Source organism: Colletes latitarsis, chromosome 10 (assembly GCF_051014445.1).
Source record: "Colletes latitarsis isolate SP2378_abdomen chromosome 10, iyColLati1, whole genome shotgun sequence".
Taxonomy (NCBI): domain Eukaryota; kingdom Metazoa; phylum Arthropoda; class Insecta; order Hymenoptera; family Colletidae; genus Colletes; species Colletes latitarsis.
Window position 1 is genome coordinate 16,546,372 of NC_135143.1, and position 22,798 is coordinate 16,569,169.

At 37.7% G+C, this 22,798-nt stretch overlaps 2 protein-coding genes and 1 long non-coding RNA gene across 6 annotated transcripts in view; 1 reads left to right on the forward strand and 2 right to left on the reverse strand.

The window, feature by feature from the left end:
- Positions 1-1,462: 1,462 nt before the first annotated feature.
- Positions 1,463-2,361, reverse strand: LOC143346716 (uncharacterized). The gene is made up of 3 exons (XR_013080498.1): positions 2,278-2,361; positions 1,969-2,191; positions 1,463-1,667 (listed from the first exon to the last, which is right to left on the reverse strand). It is a non-coding gene; the product is annotated as an uncharacterized LOC143346716 (long non-coding RNA).
- An 8,334-nt stretch (positions 2,362-10,695) lies between these two features.
- Positions 10,696-21,235, forward strand: Ringer (tubulin polymerization-promoting protein ringmaker). Of its 2 annotated transcripts, none has more exons than XM_076775969.1 (4): positions 10,696-10,856; positions 17,340-17,730; positions 17,892-18,024; positions 18,564-21,235. In XM_076775969.1, the coding sequence occupies exons 2-4, from the start codon at positions 17,348-17,350 to the stop codon at positions 18,744-18,746; spliced, it is 699 nt and encodes a 232-aa protein (XP_076632084.1). In that variant the 5' UTR covers positions 10,696-10,856; positions 17,340-17,347; the 3' UTR covers positions 18,747-21,235. The 2 variants fall into 2 exon arrangements, with proteins under 2 accessions (XP_076632084.1, XP_076632085.1); XM_076775970.1 differs by lacking the exon at positions 10,696-10,856 and adding an exon at positions 12,989-13,251.
- Positions 21,236-21,371: 136 nt separating this feature from the next.
- The window catches only part of Rols (zinc-RING finger and ankyrin repeat domain-containing protein rolling pebbles), a 61,628-nt gene continuing 60,201 nt past the window's right edge, over positions 21,372-22,798 (reverse strand). For all 3 annotated transcript variants that reach the window (XM_076775968.1, XM_076775966.1, XM_076775967.1), the window contains one exon: positions 21,372-22,595. In XM_076775968.1, coding sequence (XP_076632083.1) covers positions 22,293-22,595 — 303 coding nt within the window. In that variant the 3' untranslated portion in view covers positions 21,372-22,292. The remainder of the gene's footprint in view (positions 22,596-22,798) is intronic.

The window sequence follows — 22,798 nt, forward strand, 5'->3', positions numbered from 1 at the left end:
AGAAAAAAGTTTCATTGAAATATATTCACAATTGTAGAAGTTATGGCTGTTTGAAAATTGGACCATTTTTATGGGGTTTTTCTTATTTTGCGGGGTCAAGGAACAACCTTTCCAATATTTTTATAATTGTTACATATTCTACACTAAAATACGCGGCGTTTGGCTTTTTGAACATTAAAATCGTCCAATCCGTTCAGAAGTTATGGTGTTTTAAAGATTCGCATGAAATTTACGGGAAGCATTTTTGGCCTGAAATTATATTTTCGGTAAGGAATTTTTTTCTCGAATGTGGTTAGGATTTCGAGGGTATGTCTATTGACCAAAAATTATTATAATTGGTCCCTGCAATCAAAAATAATTTTTTTAGAACGATTTAAAATTTTTTAATTTTGTTGAAAAATTTCACACCTTCTCGAATTTTTTTCTCCAAACTGGGTAGGATTTCCGGGGTATATCTATTCATCAAAAATGATTATAATCGACCTTTGCAATCGGAAATAATTTTTTTTAGGACGATTTGAAAAATTTTTTAATTCAATTGTTAATAACTTTTTAACGAAGCCTCCATCAACAAATTCGTATTCTTGATTTTCGTCTTATTTTGGCCTCTAGAATCTCCCATTAAAATTTTTCCCAGGGGTGGCCGAACACCCTGTATATACCTCTAATTTTAATTTAAAGTATCCACATATAATAATTTGTTTTCGCAATCTCCGTTCTCCCAACATTAATTGTAAAAGTCTAACTACTGTTGAAGTATATTTTCCTTGTATAGTTTTATAATTTAGAAATTTGGAAATTACTGCTCTGAGTAGCTATTGAAATAATATTTATAGCTGTAGTCGAACCAGAAATACACTAGGATCAACTGTTTATGTCTTTTGGCTTACAAAACCAAGGTTTAAACTCGAACAAAATGCATTACAATACCGTCTGCAATAACATACAGAATCACCTATATACAGACGATGGAAACTTTTGCATACCCCTTTAGTATCACATGCAACATAACCGACAAAGTATCGAAAGAAATCGTAATGCTACGCCCGTTATAAGCAGTAGGAATTACAATTTAATAAGAGTATGAGTACGAGTCAAATTAAAACTCATAGGAAGTATAGAATTCATTTTACATGCAATGCTTTTTTCGCTCATATGCCTCGGGGGGTAACGTAGCCCCCTCACACGATGGCGTTCCATACGACGTTACCGACTCAGGAGAGAATGAAACTGCAGCGCTTACAGAACAGCAAGAATTATCATTGAATTTAACAATTGTCAATTATTTTAATCACTGAGACAAATATAAATCAAGAAATGAAAAACCAAACAAAATTTGAGATACTATTCTAGATTGTTGTTACTATTCCGATGTCAAATCAAACGTTACTCATTCAGAATGAAATTAACCTATCAACTATGAAAATTAAAACTAAATGTGACGTGAGCTACGATTTGATAAACGATTAAGATATTTGAATCTGATGAAGAAGTTATATTTATGCTGAACTATACGAAAAAGATCTCAGCCATTAGCTGATATTAATTGCTACATAATTAGTACTTACCAATACTACGTTTGAAAGGATGCATTCGATTCGACGTTTCGGTGTCATGGCGTCAATGGCGTCATTGGCACGGCGGCGTTCTCGAAATGCAATCAGAAACTGTAACAGAAATAAAATATTTTCTATTAAATGCACTAATAAAAATATGCCTACATCACAATTAAACAACGATTGAGCTTGAAATATCTTGCACGAGATTATATATAATTATATATAAAAAAATAGAATGACAATCTACCACGGTTACATGTCGGAAAAAACGCGCGGAATCGATTAAACATTCTTCACGATTGTGATTGAATTCGTAACAGAAATGACATAATATTAACCGAATGTACTGTTAGAAAGTAGCAGAGAGTAATAGTAATTAAATGAGAAGCGATAGGTAAAATGTACTCACCTTATTATCCGTGAAACTGCTGACACATCCTACCGCACTAATTTCCACGTTACGAATGACGACACCGTTCCATTAGCAGCGACATCGTGAATTAAGCGGTAGGTGGGGTAAGATACAATGGCTCTGATTCTTGATGTTTTTCCGAAGGTTAGGTTAACCTTTCAATCTTGAATAATATTCCTGATATTTGTACTCGGTGGTGCCTCATATAGAAATTACGACTCTAGAAAAATCCAGATCAAAATTTAATTACCAAATGTTATTATCATCACTGAAATAAAGCGAAACACAATCGGTGCTGATTCTAACCTTTCGTATCACGACATAATGTGACCAGCTTCACTAGCGTTCCTATTGATTTCTTTATTGAACTGTTTTCTCGTATATCTCGTCTGTAGTTTAAGACGTTTTCTACGATAACTAACTCTACCGATTTCACTAATTCAATTGGTTATAGTACCTAATATCTACGTTCTTTAAGCGAAGAGGTCGCTCGAAATTCATTGGTTTTTCACCAGATCGGTATTTCAGTATATTCGTATAGTCTGTTCAGTACGTCGTCTCTGACACGCGTCTAATACCGTAGCGTCGACATTTAGTTATGTTCACAGTCGTTGAGAATGTTTCTGTCTCGTGACACTGATCTCGTATTTTCGGTAATACAAGACGAACGACGGTGTAATTCCGAGAAGGACGGTCATACCGGGAAAACACGTCGACGGAAAACAAACTTGTCGAAGCCGGTCGCGAAGCCGATCGCCAAAGGTTCGTATCAACACTGATTGTGTTTCGCTTTATCTCAGTGATGATAACATTTGGTAATTAAATTTTGGTCTGAATTCTTCTAGTCGTACTTTCTACCTGAGGCACTCTCGAGCATAAGGATAACAATATTATTCAAGACTCGAAGCTTAACCTTACCTTCGGAAAAACATCGAATACTGAAGGCACGGAACCTTTCCCCCACCTACCGCCTAGTTCGCGAAGTCGCTGCTATTGGGACGGTGTCGTCATTTGCAACGTGAAAATTGGCGGGGTCAGACGTATTAGCAATTTGCTAGATAATGAGGTACGACGTTATACATACGTTTTATCTATCGACATTTAATCTCTTCTCATTTGATTACTACTTTTCTCTGCCATTCTCTAACGGTGTCTTCGTCTAGTAATTCATTTTTATACGAATTGAATCGGAATCGCGAAGAAAGTTAAACCGGCTTTGTGCATTTTTTCCGACATCTAACCGGCGTTGATGGTCATTATATTTCTGTAAATAGAATCGTATACAATCCCGTACGACATATTTCAAGTTCGATCGTTGTTTAATTGCGATATAGGTACATTTATATCAACGTATTCGATCAAAATTTGTATTTTATTTCTGTTACAGTTTCTGACGACAAGGGTGCCACCTATCATGGACGCCATGACATAGAAATATCGAATTGAACGAATCAACGGTTTTGGTAAACTCTAACCTGGTACAATGTACGACGTACGCATACTTCTTTATATATTATTGTTTCCTTATTGAATTTCTACTCTTCGTAAGTACGAAATATAATTGCGTAATCGTTCTGTGTTCAAATTAAACAAGAAAAGATGTAATGTACATTTTTTCTATTATTTTATAACGACAACGTGAGTTGAATTGGGTGGGAGTTACTAATGGCGTCGGTAGATATGGGTGGAAATTTGAAATCACCTCCATTTTATTGCACTTCGGTCGCGATTGATATTTTCTAACCAAACTGTATTTCCATTGATAACAAAATAGGAAAAATAGGAAAGCACACGGTGCTTATTCAACATTTATTTCCCTTCCCAGTTTACAGCTTTTCTTTCAGGAATTTTGATCGCGCGCAATGCGACCAATAGAGTCAGTGTGTATTGCGTAGATAGTTTCTTGTTTTTCAAAGCATAGTGGCTTCGAGTAGTGTTTCGTTTATAGTTTAGGCACACGCGAAAGTCGAATCAGTGTCTTTTGCGTAGTTGTAAATTCTTTCCAGAGCATCGTGGCTCTTTGATTTCTAAATCGCGACAGTAGCGTCACTTATTCGCCGATCTTGATTTTCGGTCGCGTTCATTTACTATTTTTTTTAATATTTTTTTTCAATTATTTTTTTGAAAAGTAGACTTACTCGTTACCGGTATTAGAATCAGTGCATCACTGAAGAGGAGTTTTGGGCGATGCTCCATGGGCGAAATATGTAAGTATCGCTCAATTTTTAATATATAGAGACTTTTATATTAAATTAAAAATCTCTATAATTTTAACACGCGATTATAATTGTTTCCTTGTTTTTTTTTACAGTTTCTAGATCTCATTCCTTGGATCCAGGAATTCAATAGGACCATGCAGACGACTTCGTGGATGACTTCTACTGGGCAGCAGAGCTTCATCGTCACAAAGGTATTGTCCATCGCAGTCAACGATCGGTGAGTCGCATGTGATTTTTGTCCCTCCGGTCCCCAATCATGTTGTAGGACGAATGGTCCAAATCAACACGGGTGACCGGTTGTATACGTGCTCTCTTTGGTGAATACAGTGATCGCGGGTATTTTTAATACCCGTGAGTAGTAACATCTATTTGTTTATTATTTAGTTCAGGCTAGGGTTTTCTTGTACTCTGTGTTTTTTAATATGATAAATTATTTTTAATAGAAATATTTAGATTGAAAGTATATCAGAGTAATAAAATAAATATAGAATAATGTACATAGTATAAATTGAATATTGCAATTTTTTTACTTATAATTAAACTCATATAATTATAATACAATGTATTTTTATATTTTTCTTGTTTCAAGTTTAAATATAAATTATCTTTATAAAAAAATCAATCTTTCCTTATTTATTACAAAATATCATGTTTCATTTCATGTACAAGAAGCCATTTCGCGACCGATAGATTCTCGAGTCAAAGTAGTATTTGAAAATTCGCTTTGACGACAGAATCGCCGGAGGGTTGAATAATTTAATTAGTTTGCTTAAACGATTTGTCTAAAATTTTCAAAGTAGAGTATTTTATTATAAAACCTTGATTAAAATCCCTTTCCTTAAATAATTGAATTTTAATGAGAATAATTTCCTTAAATATCATTTCTTAATATTAATGTAAATATACAATCTTTGCTTTTGATTTATTAGAAACAAAAAGTCGAACCAATATAATTGATAACGAAATAAGAAAGAACGATGAAATTGTAGCCCGTTATATTATTTATTAATTACTGCTTTTAGTTGAGGATTTTCAGGATAATCTTTCCGTGTTCGTTGCCCAAGTTCATGCACATGCCCAGGTGCTATTTGCATGAGCGAAGGCAACGGGGCACGATGACTTAATTTATCACAATTCAACAACTTGTTGGCGACTGACATTGGTTAATGAATCGTGCACGACGTACTGTCCACATATGTGTGTTGTGGTTAGGTTGTGGAAGTGCGTCGTTTCAGATATTTTTATAATTGTCATTTACATACAGAATTTTATAACATTAGATTTTTATCAGTAATAATATCAAATTTCAATTTACCATTTATTTGAAAATTGTTGACCTTAATGGATTTCAATCTTAATATTTTTCAATCTTCTATAATGATACATCCATACAATATATTTTATTAAATACTATATTCCATATATTAAAACATTCTATACAAATATTTATGCATATAATAAAAATACGCAATGGACACTAGCCTCTGTCAGACGATTTCAGAAACTGGTATGTACATTTAGAGTATGAATGGAGTGTTATGTCCGGGTGTCGGAGGAACCCCGGGGAGTCCTCTCTAGTTTAGGTCGCGCCCGGACATTCAGAATGAGAACCGTGGAGTGTTTGTTTGCTTGAATGAGTTTTGCAATTTTTTAAATATAGGGTTAGGTAGGTAGGTAACTTTCTGGTGTGTGTGCTTAATCTAAGTAGGTAGGTTCAGGGCAGGACTGTCCACATTAGTAATTCGGGTAGGCGCGTTTTCGCGTGGCAGTTCTGTTCCTGTAGTTACGATTTCGAAAGTAGAAATCTTGCTGATACAAACAGTTTATGCTGTTTGTTTCAGCTTTAGTTTCGACTCCTCGAATCGTGCGACTCTTAAAGTTGCTATCTCGCGCTCGCGGTCGTGGTTAGGCCCCTTTCGAAACGCTCGTCCCGCTCGAGATTCACCACGTATGCTCGACCAACAATTCGTATATTGTTAGAAGACTGCGTATTGCACGAAATCTCGAGCCTAGTCTTACATAAGTTTCAGACATGGGCAGGACCGCCGAAGAAAGAAGAGACTCGATGGAGTCGAAGAGGCCCTAACAAATTGTTTCAAGAGTGGGCTATAGCAAATGGCTGTCCATCTTCATCTTCGGATGAGGATGGAGAGTCATTCTATGTTACTACTTTTATCACTGTAATCGCCTGTAGTTGTAGTATTTGTAGCTTTTCAGATGGTACTTGCACTCGTACCACAACGAACCAGTATTTTGGGTCAAATCGCGGTTTGCATTAGCGTCACGAAATACGATCGTGTTTGATTTCAAAATAGCGTTGCGAATAATTTAAACTTATCGCGATTATTTTTAGCGTTGCGAACGGTGAATATTTTCGCGTTTATTTTCAGAGTGGTGTTGCGAGTAAGAACTGATAACGGTTTGCTATTAGCGTTGCGAGATATGAATTAATCGCGTTTCTTTGTCTGGTTAAAATTGCAAATAATTTGCAATTGTAGAGTTCTATTTAAAGTTGCGAACGATTTTTCGCGTTTGCTTTTCAGAGTAGCGTTGCAAGTAAACATTAATCTCGGTTTGCAGTAGCGTTGCGAAATATGAATATCAATCGCGTTAAAAATTGGAAATAATATTAATTTTATCGTGATTGTTTCTAGTGCTGAGATTATTTTTTCGCGACTGCTTTCCAGGGTAGGATCAAGGAATCATCGGACAGCTGAATCAGCTACATCAGCTGCAATTCTTCACAGCCTGAAACGGCTACACCTGATTATTAAAGTTAGCGTTGCGTATTATTTAACATGGATGCACGTGATTTTGTTAATATTGTTAATAATCGAGCGCCCTATGTGACTGCTCTCGGGAAGTTCTTCATTTTTACGAATAATGACGCATCCCGCGGTTGTTTGTGACAATTTCTTAACTAATATTCAATAGAGTTGCGAATAACAAAGCGCCCTACGTGGCTGCACTCGGGAGATTTTTCATTTTATATTTCATAAATTAGTGTTGCGATATGAAATATGGTCCACTTACGGTTTGTTTTGAATTTATTGCAAGTGGACGATACTCGGTTTTTCTCGTATTTTTCATGTTGTTAATTATGTGTTTATCATTGGAAATACTGTTGAAAAGTACATTTCATATCTGAAAAAAGATATATTTCATTTTTTATGTGTTGAAGTTAGTTGTATTAACTGCGCTATAATATTGTCTATACAGGGTCTTCGGCCACCTCTGGGAAAAATTTTAATGGGAGATTCTAGAGGCCAAAATAAGACGAAAATCAAGAATACCAATTTTTTGATGGAGGCTTCGTTAAAATGTTATTAACAATCGAATTCAAAAACTTCAAATTGTTTTGGAAAAATTATTTTCGGTTGCAGGGGTCTATTACAATCACTTTTGGTGAATAGACATACCTCCGAAATCTTAACCATTTTCGAGAAAAAAATTCAGTTCGTTCGGAATTTTAAACGTTAATAACTTCTTAACGAAGCCATCATCAACAAATTGGTATTCTTGATTTTCGTCTTATTTTGGCCTCTAGAATTTCCGATTAAAATTTTTCCCAGAAGTGGCCGAACACCCTGTATAGTGAAAAAAGTGGAAATTCAATATGCATTCTTTCCACAATATTAAAACGTTCTTTTCAGCTTTCAAATCTTTGCATGTCTACTAATGCATTCAACAAGTTTTTGTTACAGGATATATATGCATATTGCAATTAAAGTTACAGGTTTACAGCAATACTAATGCAAGGTGAAGGAATAAAAACATGGAATGGTAAAAATATCAAAGTGGAATTTAATATACATCTAAGAATAGTCCTGGAAAACTAAACTTCATTTAATTGTGTTTCATACTGTTCAATTTGTGTTTCAGGAAATGTTTGTGATAGCTGTGGCAGAAACAACAAGGAGTTGTTGATAGTATATACACAATATACACACAAGGTTAGAATATACACATTAGAAACACAAATTTAGGATATACACAAATTAGGTTTATAATTAGATAGTTTATAAGAAATAGGATTCGTTTAAGTTGGATAGACTTTTCTGTCTTCTTGGTGGCCTTTCACAGGCAAGTTCTTCTGAATATTCCTCTCTTGGTTGTTAGTTTTTTGAAGTAGGGCGGGTTAGGGCGGGTCTCTATTCGCAGCAACCTCCTAGTGGTGAGACCTGGGTCATATTATTTAGTATGTAATTAATTGTATGACTCGTAAGTGTATAATATTATCATTAATTACATAGTAAACAATATGAGCTAATGGCTGCGGTCTTCCTAGTGTAGTTTAGTATAAATATAGTTTCTTTTTCACATCCAAAGCAACCAAACTTCGAACTCTTGCCATATTTCGATTTTATTTTTCTAGTCGATAGCGTTATAGTTAACGATAGTTTAAATTAGTGTTTCTCAAATTTTGTTTAGTTTTTAATTTCCTGATTTTTATTTATCTCAGTGATCAAAATAATCGACGATTGCTAAATTCAATTATAATTCCTGCTGTTCCGTTAGCGCTGCAGTTTTATTCTTTTATGGCTCGGTAACGTCGCATGTGACGCGATCATGCGAGGGGACTACGTTACTTTCCGAGTCACATGTGCGAAAAAAACATTGCATGCAACATTAATTCCATACTTATAACAGTACAGCGTGACGATCTCTTTCGTTACTTTGTCGGTTATATGGCATTTGATACTAAAATGGTATGCAAAAGTTTCCATCGACCTCGTCTGTGGTTTGAGTATAGATGATCCTATATGTTATTGCAAACAATATTGCAATACGTTTTTGTTCTTTTATGTTGGCTTTTCTATAGTTCTAGTTAACCTTTATTGGAGAAATATTCTACTTAAAATGACTATGCGGTTTACAACATATCGATAAAGAAATTTCTTATAGAAGCAATGGAAACAGGCCATGTACTCTTTAGCTCCCCACCCTCGACACGGTCTTATGCACAGATAGTCGACGTTCTGTCACAGACATCGTGTTATCGAGTAACGAGCAATCATTTATATGCACAGTGCAACAAGTCCTTCTCTATCAAATGCGTGTTGATTGGGAATGCAACTCGTCACGAATTTCACTAGCATTTCAACAGCGTAAGGCTCGTTGCTATATGCACCGCGCGTGTCACTTTTATTTTAAGATTCTCGTGTCATTCTTTACGAGCCTTTAATCGCGGTGCATTTAATGATTTACAAAGCAAGAGACATTAACTTAATTACCCACGAGTGTTCCTTATACTAGATTGTTTCTCAAACTATCGTCACTTGGGGGAGATTAACAACATTATTTATCTCATAAAATTAAAATTTCTATCGTGCAAACGATTTGGAAGTTGAATCGACGCTTTTATCCGAGCCACCCCTTCTATTTTTTCATATTTGTGGATTTCGGTGTTGACGTCGCCATTTTGGTGAACGGTCCCCTATTACGCGATCATACATCGTCGTGCTTGTGTGTTTTATTTTCGAGTTCAACGTAATCGGAATGGGTGACGAAGGTAACCACTTGACTCGTAGAACACACTGTTGAGTCATACTACTTGGGCGTAGAAACGTCGACTTTAAACTCTTCCTAAAGTCTCAACAACGGGGTCAAGGATGCTTTCAGTAGTCGATTCCGCTTCTACGGTGGGTGCTTTTACGTCAAAGCGTTTCCTGCTGCCATTGAAACAACTTTTACCGCCAGCTTTTGTACTTGCAGCAGCGAAACATGATCCAAAATCCGCGTCTTTTGCACATTAATCTCGAACCAGCTTTTATACTAGCTCCTCTACATTAGAGATAAAAAAGAAATAATAGAAAAGTAGCTTATTTTTGAAGATAGAGTAAATTGGAAAAATTGGTTATTTTATTCTAATATTTTTGGGACCTAGCAACGAACATATTTAAATGCAACACACTGTACGTACATTTGCTGGAGTAAATTGCACGTTAAAAATTGAAGGCCTGATATCTGTAATCAAGTTATAGATAAAGATGCGTGTTCTCGGCTCGCGTGGTAAGCAATTATAGTTGAGTAAGAATTTAAATGTAACGATTACGTAGGTTCTCGATAAAAGAAAGAAGAAATGAAAATGTCTTCCTTACGAAGAATTTGATAAATATTTCTAAAAGAAACAGCTTGTTCTAACGAGTTAGTTACTAAATTTAAAGGAGAAATAAATATTAGAAGAAAAAGTGTAGACAATAGTTGGAAAATGATCCATCAAATATAGAGATGAGGTCTATGGAACGAATGATGGAAAGTGGACGAGAAAAATAATTATTTCCGGGCGGATGGGAGAGGAAATGTAGACTGTAGCTAGAAAATGATACGTCAAATGAATTCTAACGATAAGAAGAAATGAAATCCGTGGAACAGACGATGGAAAATGAACGAGAAAAATAATGATTTTCCGTGGGTGGATGAAGAAAGTAGGTGATAGCTAGAACATAGTTGAAGGTGTTGCTAGCTGTAGGTGGGGATGATGTCGGCAGCGGACGCGGTGGTGGTTCAGTTTCGTTCTCAGTCTCATCCAGGCTGGAATCGTGGTGATGAGCGCGGCCAAAATACATTAAACGTCGCGTTCCGTGCAACAAATTTCGCGAATCAATACAGTTTATGTGGAAAACGGACTGGTCTACGGATATAGTGCGGCAAATCAGTTGAAAGGTGACTGCTCGTACTAATTAATTATTTATATAATACGAAATTCGCATCTATGATCGTTCACGATTCGAATTACTGTCCATTATTAAAATTAGTAGCTCCGTAATAATGGAAATTGTTTCGAAGTTTCTGGGGTGAAAAACGAGGGTGGAATGTACAGTAGTAGACAAGTATTTCATAATTAGTTGGTGGTCGATAATGGTATTAAATTTTTAATAACAGTATATATAAACATTAATTGACGATGCTCTTATTGCTCAAATTTCCCAAGATAAAAAATAAAAATTCGTAATATCTTACACTAAGTACAGTAATAATAACATTTGTTATTATTTGAATTTATTGCCTCGTTTCTATGTTACATTTCTTCAAAATGGTAACCAAGAAAACTGTACATATCACAAAAAAAAAAATTAAACGGTATTCGGTCACGTTCGATTTGTTTATTTACATTTTAGCAAACACTGATTAATTTTGTTTCTAATGCTTTTTCAAAAAAATTTTAATATTCGAACAAATTGTTTTATTCTTTCGTGCAATGTCCATAATTTTATCGACTTAAAAGGAAAAGACGTTCATAGATGAACATTCCGCTTCGATATCGATATCAAAATAATTCCAAGCGACAATTTGTTGCTTCCACGATGAAACGTAAAATGTTCAAACAATTTGTTAGGAATGTTATCATTGGCATTATCGAAGATAACGTTTACTCTTCTAAAAATATATACAAATTCTGACGTAATTTGCTTATCAAGAGAGTCTTTGAAACCTCAACCTTGGGCCTCGAAAGGCTTAATTCGTCCCTGAGACTGCTGCACGAGATTGAACGTTGTATATTATTAATATCGACGCAATTTTCATTCAGTATCACGGGCCCGTTTATTCGACGTGACGAAACTTGGCTATTTCGAACCAAGTCGTAACACCGTTGACGTAATGGCCGAATAAAACTAGACAGAAACTAAGACACTGACGTTGTTAACTAGCCTCTCGGGCAAAAACGATACTCGAATACAAATAGAATCTTCGTGCAACGGGCGTTCACTGGCCAGAGATAAGAGGGAACGACGTTATTTCAACAGACGGACGCGTGCGTCGTTTGTTATCAAATATAACGATGCAGTCGCACGCGAAAACGCCTTCGCCAGGAATCTCATCGGAGGTAGAGTCAGGTCTGGGTTAATTCTCGTACGTTGCAATCAGGAAAGCACTCCTACAATACACTGCAAACGTCAAACATCAAATTTTTCACGGAGAAAATGTAGTTACCTGATTTTACGTCATTTACAAAATTTTAATTAGAATATATATTCGTATCGTCAAATTCATCATAAATTGCTAACAGATAACATCTATAAGTTCTCTAACTCTAGCTGAGGAATCTGAAACCCGTAAATTAGACAGACTCCGTAAATCTAGCGTTAAGAATTTGTGTAAGCAAAATTTGCAGACTAGCGACGTGTATGTACGAGTTCATTGACCACGTGGATTATTTACTTAGATCGTCTGTGAAAGATCAAAAGTACTAAAACGATATTTTCTAACCACCCCCTTTCTTTTAAAATACCCCTTACGATTCGTGAAAATTTACCATTTTCGAAATTGAGTCTCTGGCCATAAAAATTTAGAAAGTGTCTCGGAGTAATACACAAAATTTTTTAATTATATTTTTTGCAACTTCGTTCCATACAAGCTTAGTCCATGAAAGTTCTATAGGAGGTGCGATTTAGGCAAATTCACCCTAGGAAGTTGGGTTCAAAAGGATCCCAGTCATCGCCGTGTTAGGGTTAAATGGACCTTGGACGTAATTTAGCGATAATTAAAATTGTTGGCCGGAATTATAAATTCCCTTTGCAACCCTTCGGGGTTAGGAGCGCCAAATTTCGAATGGAAATTACAGGGAATCTCGTTAGAATATTTTAATCGTTTCGTTTTCGCGATGAAGCGAGTCGGCTGTTAGAACCAGCCCCCCGCGGCTCTCATTTTGGCTGCAGCGAAGGGTGAAACGCAGTTTCAAAGATATATTGGGAGGGTGACTGCGTGCTCCCTGAACGAGGAGATCGATATAACACATGCGCCTTGCGACACAGAATCCTTCCTGAAACGCGCGTTCAACAGCTTTCCGACTTGTACACAAAGCCCAGTGTTCTCTCGCCCCTTCTATCGCGATAGCTTCGCTAAGTTTGATCCTAATATATCTTTGGAAAATATTTTATTCGACTCGTTGATAACCATCCACTTCCGTCGAGGCGTGGAGTTTCATCGATCGCGGTGATTCGCCTAAATTTCAAGCATGGTGCAGCAGTGACTCTTCCGTTATACCTCGTGATTCGAAGCAGTTAGACGCAATTAGCTTTCCTGGCCTTCGATTTCTTCCTCGAGAACCTTTGAATCGGTGAGTTCGAAGCAGCGAAAAAGTGAAACACAACGTGTAATTTGGAAATGCAAAGTGTCCGTTAGAAGTATTTTTCGTGGAGCGTAAATGTAAGGAATCAGTGTTATCGAAGCTTGCTCGAAACGTAAGAGTAATTTCTAAGATGGAGCACAGAAGTCTGGTCTAGAGAAGTCTACTCTGAGAGAACGTGTCTTGATGTGAAATTTCATTTCATTTTTCTGCTAAAGTTAGCTCCAAATGAGAAGTGCTAAAATTTGTAAGTCGTACGGAAGTCTACTCTAGAGAAGACTGCTCTTGGAAAGTACTCTAGAGAAGTATACTCTATAAAAGTCTAGCCTAGAGATGTCTATTCTAAAAGCATACTCTAAAGAGTGTCTCTTAATTTAAAAAATAATGTTTTTTAGTGTTGCACAAGGTTGCTTCAACGATTTATTTTTCCAAAACATTCATCTTAATTTATCTTAAATTTATTATACAGTACGAACACCCTATCTGATAATTTTTAAATCTTGTGTATATTATGACAATCATACACTACACCTGATACCGATAGAAAATGTAAAACACATGTTACGTTTCCAAGAAATGCTCCAGAAGTCCATAATTATTTCGTTTATCGTTTCCTAGAATCGGTAGGCTTATTAATAGAACGAGATTTCATCTTAACTTGCCATTTAGTAACAGTCAACAGTTGTCTGATTATATAACTGTGTCATGTGTAAAGCTTTCGCATTTACAAATTAATATTTTCGGTTCATATATAAATTTTCTTGTAACTTTCAAATATTATAAAATATATTATAAAAATTTAAGCAACATGGGCACATAATATGGCTATGTCAAAAGTCGAAAGGCTCAACTGATTTTTGTAAACGCGAAACAAGTTGTTGAAATCGTTTCTGAGAGGATCGTTGATTTTCTGTATTGTTTATTTTACGGAGTCGAGCCTTTAGGCTTATGACACGACCATATGCTAACACTGCGGCGTTTCGACACCTGATCGGTATTACTTAATAGGTCCCTCGCTTCCTGTTCCTTGATAATTGCGTTAACGTGGTGTCGTCGTAATCTCTATTTATAGTCATGAAACAACGCCGTGCCTTTCGCGGCCTTCCGCGGTTTACAGTCGTCCAAAGTCGAACTCACCTGCGATCGAAATGATTTCTAATATGTTTACTTACGATTGCAACGCGTTCTTGTGCTTCAAAATACGAAGTTACTAAAATAATCCCCTTTCCTTTTGATTTTGACAAAACCCTATAAGTCTATGGAACAGTCAAAAATAAGGGATACGTATTTTTTTAAACATCAATAAGTCAGGTTTAAGGGATTGAAACTACCCGTCAAAGTTGGAGTTTTAAGCGCTGCACCGTTTCACAGTATTTTTATATTATCTTTAGTACCATTGAATTTACACGAAAATCGTTTAAACAAATTTTGCATAGTTTTTGACAGAGAACACTATGGTGCACGCTTTGTTATCAATTTTCTTTTGTTAGTGTTATTATACATTAGAAAAAAAATTGTAAACGTTATCATTTATGTTATACGTGTAGTATTGGCTACCCACCATTTTCTAGAGGGAATATCTTCAATTATTCGCTGTATTTATTTCTTAGTTGAAACAATTAATTTAATTTTCTTCGCTTTTAAGAACGTTTGTCTTTTGCACCTGTCTTGGCGCGGTTCTGCACGTAGGTTTTAATCGTCGTTGAGCGTAACGCGATACCTGCAACCTCACGAATCAGATCGGAGGCTGGTTTTCCAGAGGTATCGTGTTCACAGGCGTGAAATCGTAGCACGAACAGTTTTCGTCCTTGGACGAGCGAAAACGAACCGATCGGTTCGATTAGACGATCGCGCCGTATTCGACATCGCTGTATCACGCGAATTCTCAATCACGAGGCTCGTCGAAATGTTTGAACGATACGCGATGATCAGTAATAGGACGAGGATGATTGAGAAATCGAATAGTCTCTGTTCGCAAAGAAAAGATGGCCACCGCGTATCGTGCATCCCTCGAAGCCGTACTTTTGTGAGCAACGTTTCTTCGTGTCGTTTAAAATACCGGAGATATTAAGGCGATCCGTTTCTAATTGAACACCTTGTGCGTAACGTTTGCAGGTTTCCTTCATACGAAACAAAAAATCGTTCTGTTCTTAAAATATTTCTTCCCGTAAAATTGTTCGAATTATCTTTTCGAAAGGCACTTACCTTCATCAATTTGTACTATTTCAACAGGCAAGTCTATTGGCCTAACAGAAATTGTCGCAGTCGAATAATTGAACAGGGAATACTCGTCCCTCGAGGCTTTCCCAGAAATCAGAGTTGGAGTTTTCCATTGTTGCCTCCGATCCAACGTCTGTGACAATAGCCCAGGTGGGCACAATGCCATTGAGCAAATAAACCACAATGGAAGGACCTTATCGTCGGTAGCTCGTCGATTTTTCGATGTATACATCCTGGACGGTAATAATTAAGTAAATTGGAAGCCATTGTTCTCGATTCGTCGATAAGATTTTCTAAAGATTATTCCGTATCGTGTAGAGGAAACGAGGTTTAAAAAATAAAAGAATATACTTTTATTTCGTTTGGCCCAGTAACGAAAAAGATTGGGCACCGCTGAGGGTAGAAGGAACTTCAACGACCCCTGATTTTTTCATTAAAGCGTTAATGTCAATTCCAGGGGATCGTCTACGGGAATTATGTTAAATCGATAGCCGGCGTTAGTTGACCTCAAAACGTCATCGACGTGTCTGTCAGGCGCGAACAGTGTACCTACATGTTTCATATGGTAATACATTTGTCGTTTAAACTTGACCCTGACACGCTACTTATGCAGTTTACGTTCTTTCAAACCATATTTTTTAAAATTAAAATTGTCTAAAAAATTAAAAATCAAAATTGAGTTGAGTTTTGTACGTTGTGAAATAGAAATTGTGTTTCACTGCCTTAAATGCTACTGAAATACCTAATTATAAAGGATACAAAACCTCCATTATAGCAAAATTTCTTTAACATTTGGTTTTCATGAAGTTTCAAAAAATTATTCAAGACTATCAAATAATAAAATTGAATTTCCTTTGTAGTAAGTTAATTTATTGGATATTATTTGGCTCGATGAAAATATTACGCATGTTCTTAGTAATTGTTTTGGGTAAGGGTAAACTGCCATAAGGTTACTACTTCGTTTCATTCGATCTCACGTCCCTTTCAAGAAGATTTAGCGTTAGAAAATTCCCTCGAGACGTCGTGAAAGCTTCAGCAGGAAGGGTGTAAAACGTCAATAACCATAAAACTTCCTGAGGGTTCGGAACTCTTTTTATAGCGAATCTGGAACTGCCCAACCTAGGATTTCTCATCGTATTTCTGTTTCCAAGTCTATCGAAGTATCGTGTATTTCCAAAATTGATGCCAATTTTCAAGCGAAATTTTTTTGAAACATTCAGAACACATTAAAAATATTAAAACATTATGATACTACTGCGATTATACGTTACAAATTTGCAAAAATTATTTTCTTTCCGTTAAAGACGATTTTTTGCAAAACACTTGAACTTGAAACAATGCCTCAGACATTGAAATGCTTCGACGTATTTCAACTTGTCATCGGATCCATACTACTGCTAAATTTTTAATAGGTGCTTTACAACGAACCGTCTTTGAAGTCTTAATGACACGTTTGTCAGTACGATAAACTACTTTCAACCCTTTGCAAATATACACACGTATAACTATTTGATAAGTGGCTCTCGTAAGAATCAATATTTATAATTTAAACGATGATCGTAAACACAGGCTCACATCAATAACCTAAATGTAAATATTTCTGTTCTGTTCCACTAACATTGGAAATTCTCTAACAATCTATGTTCGCATAACATTTTTTTCTTATTTGGAATCAATTTGAATATTCGTAGCCTCAAAAAACTTCGAACCATTTCGATGCTGCGATTCGACCAGTCCATTTTCCAAACGCTGTGACCCGAAAACGGGGTCAGATAGAACGAACGCCCGCGATATCGCCTCCGTTGCTGTCCTCTTTCGAATTCAGCTAGCGTGCAGCTTTCGTGTTGTGAAATTTCCAGACGCAAGGATGCAAGCAGAAAAGACCGACAACGAGACAGAGAAGGTAGAGCAAAATAACGTCGATGGGGAGAAAAACGGATCCGAGGGGGCTGAAAACGGGGCCAAGGCGGACGGAAACGACGCGAACAAGGAGTCCGCGGAGGTGACGAACAAAACATCGAACCTGAAGATCGAAGACGACACCGGAAGCTCGACGCCCAGCAGTCCGGGCGCCACGCAGCCTGGCAGCTTTTTGGCAAGTTTCAAGGCGTTTTCGAAATTTGGTGACCCGAAAAGCGACGGAAAACTGATCACATTGAGTCAGAGCGACAAATGGATGAAGCAGGCAAAGGTGATCGATGGCAAAAAGATCACCACCACCGACACGGGGATTTACTTTAAGAAGCACAAGTGAGGCGCTTAGAAATATTTAGGAAACAAAAACGGTGAAAGTTTGTTAACATTTTTTAATAGGACTGGTAACTAAAGCATGCCTTGTTAGATAGAATTTTTGCAAATTAACCATCGAATATTGATTTACCATGAACTTTTCACGTCGAATTCATCGACAGATCCACGAAGCTGGGAGTCGAACAGTACAAAGCGTTTCTGGAGGAGCTGGCCAAGAGCAAGAAGGTGGACTTGACGGAGATGAAGAAAAAAATGGCGCACTGTGGACCACCGGGAGTGACTGGTGCTTCAGGAGTAAGTGTTTTAATAGGAGATCCTCAAGATTTCTATAATTCGTATCTCGTCGTTTCGTTGTTTGCCCTCGTAGAATAAAGTTTTAACGAGCACACGACATCGTGGTTAACACATACTGTGAACGTCAATCAATATCCATAAGCTTCGCCCACGATTTCATAAATTAATCGAGGGAAAAAGTAGTACGTCTTTAGCGACCTCGTCCATCGTGATATCGACAGCGAAGATTTACAGACATGACCTTATAGACACCAGCAATAAATCTTTAATCGGCGATTCGCGTCGCCCACGTGTCGCCGAGCATCGCAGTTTTTCGCGTTAATTAGGCCAATAGTTCGCTTAGAACGATCTTCAAGGACGATTCTCGAATATTTTTCAAATTAAAGATTCAACGACCATTCTGGAAAAAAATTCCTCAAAGGAGACAGAAGTGTCCGTCGTCATTTAATATTATTTTCACTTTATACTCGGAAAAATGATTAGCCAATTAACGTCCCTTATTCGTTTAGAATTGATATTGAGAGTAAACAATTTTTTAGATGGGAAAAGCAGCATCCACCGTGGACAGATTGACGGACGTCAGCAAGTACACTGGTTCCCATAAGCAACGTTTCGACGAGACTGGAAAGGGCAAGGGTATCGCTGGTCGGAAGGACCTGCCCGACCAGTCCGGCTACGTGCAGGGCTACCAGAACAAGGACACCTACAATAAGGCCCACTAGCCCCCGATCGCGTGCTCCTGCGATGTCTTCGACACTCTGTTGTCCCGTCCAAGCACTTCACGCGAAACGAACGCGTCGTCGTGCTGTCGTTGCGTTCTCGCCTCATCTTCGTTGCGTTGCTTCACTGGCGTTCTTCCTGGCGTCGCAGCTCGCTGAACAACACCGCTGGCAATCAAGGTCGATCGACGAAGACCTATCGAACGAACTGGAGAACACTCCACCGGGGAGTTTGATGAACGTCAAGAGCTTCACTGGTGATCTTTCGCAATAAACGGCGATACTAAGTCGCCATTGGATTTCGTACAGTAAAATCAGATTCACGACATTTTCTATCGGGCAGCCGCTCGTTTAAATATTTTTTAATGTTGGAAACATCGTGTATATGTCTCAATCTATGCTACCTCTTCTTTTCTCTTAATCCAAAGTATAACGATACCATCATTGGCTCATTACCATCATTGGCTAGACTTATATTCATTTTATCCAACACTTTATCGTATTGACGCCTCAAAAACGACTACCTAGTGTACTTCGAGGGAGAAAAGGTAGCATGAAGCGAACTTACGCCATTGGATGTACGGACGGTTGCCTGATGAGTAGCGTGAATCGGACTTAATCCTTGAGACATTAAAACGCACCATTCTCGCGTCCGACATTTTGTATTTGAGAAGCCCCCTTCGAATGCAGGAATTTAATCCACAAATATTTCTGAAATATATGTCCAAATACGACTTAATTTTATACGATTACTTCAACTAGCAAAATTTAGGAAACCATTCGTTGGGATATAAATTTTGTGAGTTGCCCTAGTCGCGTAAAACCGGTCAATCGAGTCTTATTTGCACAAAGATTTTAGAAACGTTTATGGAATAATTATATCGACGAAGCTCGAAGAAAAAAAGGTGCATATTTGAGAAAGATTTTTGTTCTCGAAGACCATCGGCACCCTCGTCTGGGCGAGACGATAATATTTTTTAATTCTCGGCACTTTTTGTGCACAAAAAATTTCGATTTCTTACGACGTTCATTTTCTATGACAATTTAATATCGAGTTTTCTATTCGTTTTTTATCCTATAGCGCACCCAGCCGTCGATAGGAGCGCGAAATGTTTCTTGCTAGGCGAACGATTTCCAGCGCGGTGGCGGTTCGAGACTAAAAGACGCACTTGTTGCATCTGTTATCCATACTTTAGCGCGCGAGAAACTCGATCGGTCTCGTTCGTATCGATCGTCGAGTTCGGATGACGCGAGAAGCGAACAAGGAAATAGGTCAGTGCAGTTTCGTGGACAGTTTTCCTGCAACGAATAGTTGAGAGAGGATACCTTGTGCGATATCCAAGCCTGAGAATGTTATTTCTTTTCACGTAATGTACAAGCAGTTCAACAGGGTTGCAAATATTACAGATATGGAATGTATTCTATCCGTTACAGAGGTGCTTGTTACGAGATGAACGTCAACTACGTTGTATTTACAGTTCGTAAATGACAGTATAGATAATGTATGCTCAATCGAGTCGCTTCGAGTCTCTGAAACCGACGATACTTGTTAGAATCTTCACTCGAATGCAGCTATACAACTATACCTTAAAAAAAAATTTCTGGTCGCCAACATAAGACGAAAATTGAGAAGTACTACAATTTTGTTCTTGAAATTTGTTTTATTTTGGCGTCTAGAAACGTCCTTTAAATTTTCTCCCAGCTGTAGCCAGACATCCTGTTTACTTAGATGCCGAAATACTTGTAGATGCTGTCTTCGAATCAATTGCAAAAAGGGAAAGAATTGCGATACGAATTTACACGGTACAAAGCGGTAGGTCTGGGCAGAAGATATTGGCCGGCCAAGGTCACTGCGCGGCTACCCCTCACCACACCAGTAGAATCTCCATACGAGCGTGGCGCGTAGTTGTTCTTAATTGTGCAAAGTGTACAGCCGACGATCGTCGTCCGTAGTATACGAGAATCGAATTTGTGATCGAGCGAAGCTTGAGATATTTGCGATTATTCTTACGACATTTACAATATATACGTAATCGATTAAAAGTGTACTTAAACGTGGCTGCCAACGCGATGGCGGCGGGTTCGAGACCAAAATCCGTATACTTGGTACTAACTCTTGGAGATATTTAGGCGAACTGTAACGGAAGATACGCTTGCGAAAGCGGTAATGTTTGTTCGCTTAATTGTTAAAAGGAAAAACAGAAAAATTTTGAAGAGCTATAATCCCTTCTAGCCTATTTTCTATGAACATTTTTCTGATAATAAGATTGTCGTCGATGTTACTTCCGAGGTTAAGCGTTCTTTTTCTTCAGATGTTTAATTCCGGGGGATTGCCACACTTCTTCGAATATGTCTTCAATGTATCCATAACGCACTTTTACGAGTTCTCTCTAATCGATGTACACTATTTAGGGGAGAACGTACCTCGATCGGTTCTCCCAAATGAGAAAGACGTTCGATCATTCGGAACAATAAAGAAGAGTTGAACGAAATGGGTAAGTTTATTTTCTGACTTTCGTCGCATTTACTCCTTTCGTTGTCGTTTCTCAAGTATGGAGGAATTACGGTGTGAAAATAGGAATAACGTAGATCGAAAGATGGTAGTAAAAACAGAGACGAGCATTTTTTCAATAAAAAGTTCGTTTGTTTCGGACATCTGTGCTCCAAGGCAGATACAAACAACATCGTAGCTGTAACCAAAAAGCCTATGCAAGTTCGCTGCAGGCCTTCTCTATTATAATTAAAATAAATCGAACACGCGTCGATGTGGGCGACGATCGAATCGCGACGCTTAACGCGATCCGACAGGTTACACAGGAGCAGGTGTATTAAAATGTGTGGCAAGCGAATGCATTATAAGTATGATCAACGAGATCGTCGCGTGCAACGTGTGTACTCTCCTTCTACCGGTTCGATTTTCTAACAGTGGAATATATCGACGCTTCTCTACGACGAACGGTGCCCGTCGCGCGTTCCGTTTGTTTTTTGTTTTTTTTTCTTCTTTATATCTTTACATATACATACGTTCGTGCACATGGTGGTTCACGTTACAAAAAAAAAAAATACTGAAAGAAAGAGTAAGAAAAAGAAACAGAATTAAATAACTTTCATTAAATTACAACGACACTAGAAACCAATTTTCATACGCGTAATATAATACAAATATTTATATATATTTATACTATATATATATAGAAAAATGTATATATATTAAACTCTGAACATCGTACAAAAACCCTACACGTTCATGCAATGTAATTGCATACAAAAGAAAAGACGTTGGTTCGCGTTGCAGAAGACGCAAGGAAAGGAATTTCTTTCGACGCTATAGTCAACAGGACACTTTCGTTCAGATTCGGTTATTGAACGTTGCTCCAGGACAGCTTAGATCCGATTTCAAGGCCACTTAACGTCGATCAGAATCGACGACAACGAATCGAAGCTCGTCGGGAACGTTCGAAGACCATCGTAAACAATGGAGACTATTCCCCCGATAAAAAAGGGGTTGTCTTAGAAAAGTTCGTGTCTTTTGCAAAAGAAACAGTAACGTTACAACTCGGTGAGAGTATCGACCGACGCTCGAAGCCGGGATCTGCTAACAGAATCACCGCATCCCTTGGTGATCTCGACGTCGTCCAGCCGAGAAACTATTTCGTCCCTCAGAGCGACGAGCACGCGTCGATCCTGTCGATTCTGCGGCGGCGCCATCTGAAGAGCCTCGTGGACGTCGGACAGGGCGTCTTCCAATAATTCTGAGTCGACTCGCGCTTTCGCCCTGGCGTAGAAAGCCTCGTAAGACACCGGGCGAACCTTCAGAGCCTCGTCTGCGAGCTCGATTGCTTCCGCACATTCCTGCAAGAAGATGACTTCGTTACTTCACACTTCAGTCACTCACTGAATTTGATCCGCAGAAGGGTTAATTTGGAGTGCAAAATCTGTATCGAAGAAGCTAATACAAAAGTTCTAATGTCAAGAATCTTGAAGAGCACCTCAAGCTAGAACTTTATAGTAGGAATTCAAAGGAAATTTCTTTGTGTACGTTCATATTGCACAGC

What these genes read in the sequence shown, in the direction of transcription:
- Ringer (XM_076775969.1), top strand. Translation starts at nt 17,348, where the DNA reads ATGCAAGCAGAAAAGACCGACAACGAGACAGAGAAGGTAGAGCAAAAT. An exon ending in ATTTACTTTAAGAAGCACAA is followed by an intron (nt 17,731 to 17,891) that starts GTGAGGCGCTTA and finishes ATTCATCGACAG; the next exon opens with ATCCACGAAGCTGGGAGTCG. An exon ending in GAGTGACTGGTGCTTCAGGA is followed by an intron (nt 18,025 to 18,563) that starts GTAAGTGTTTTA and finishes ACAATTTTTTAG; the next exon opens with ATGGGAAAAGCAGCATCCAC.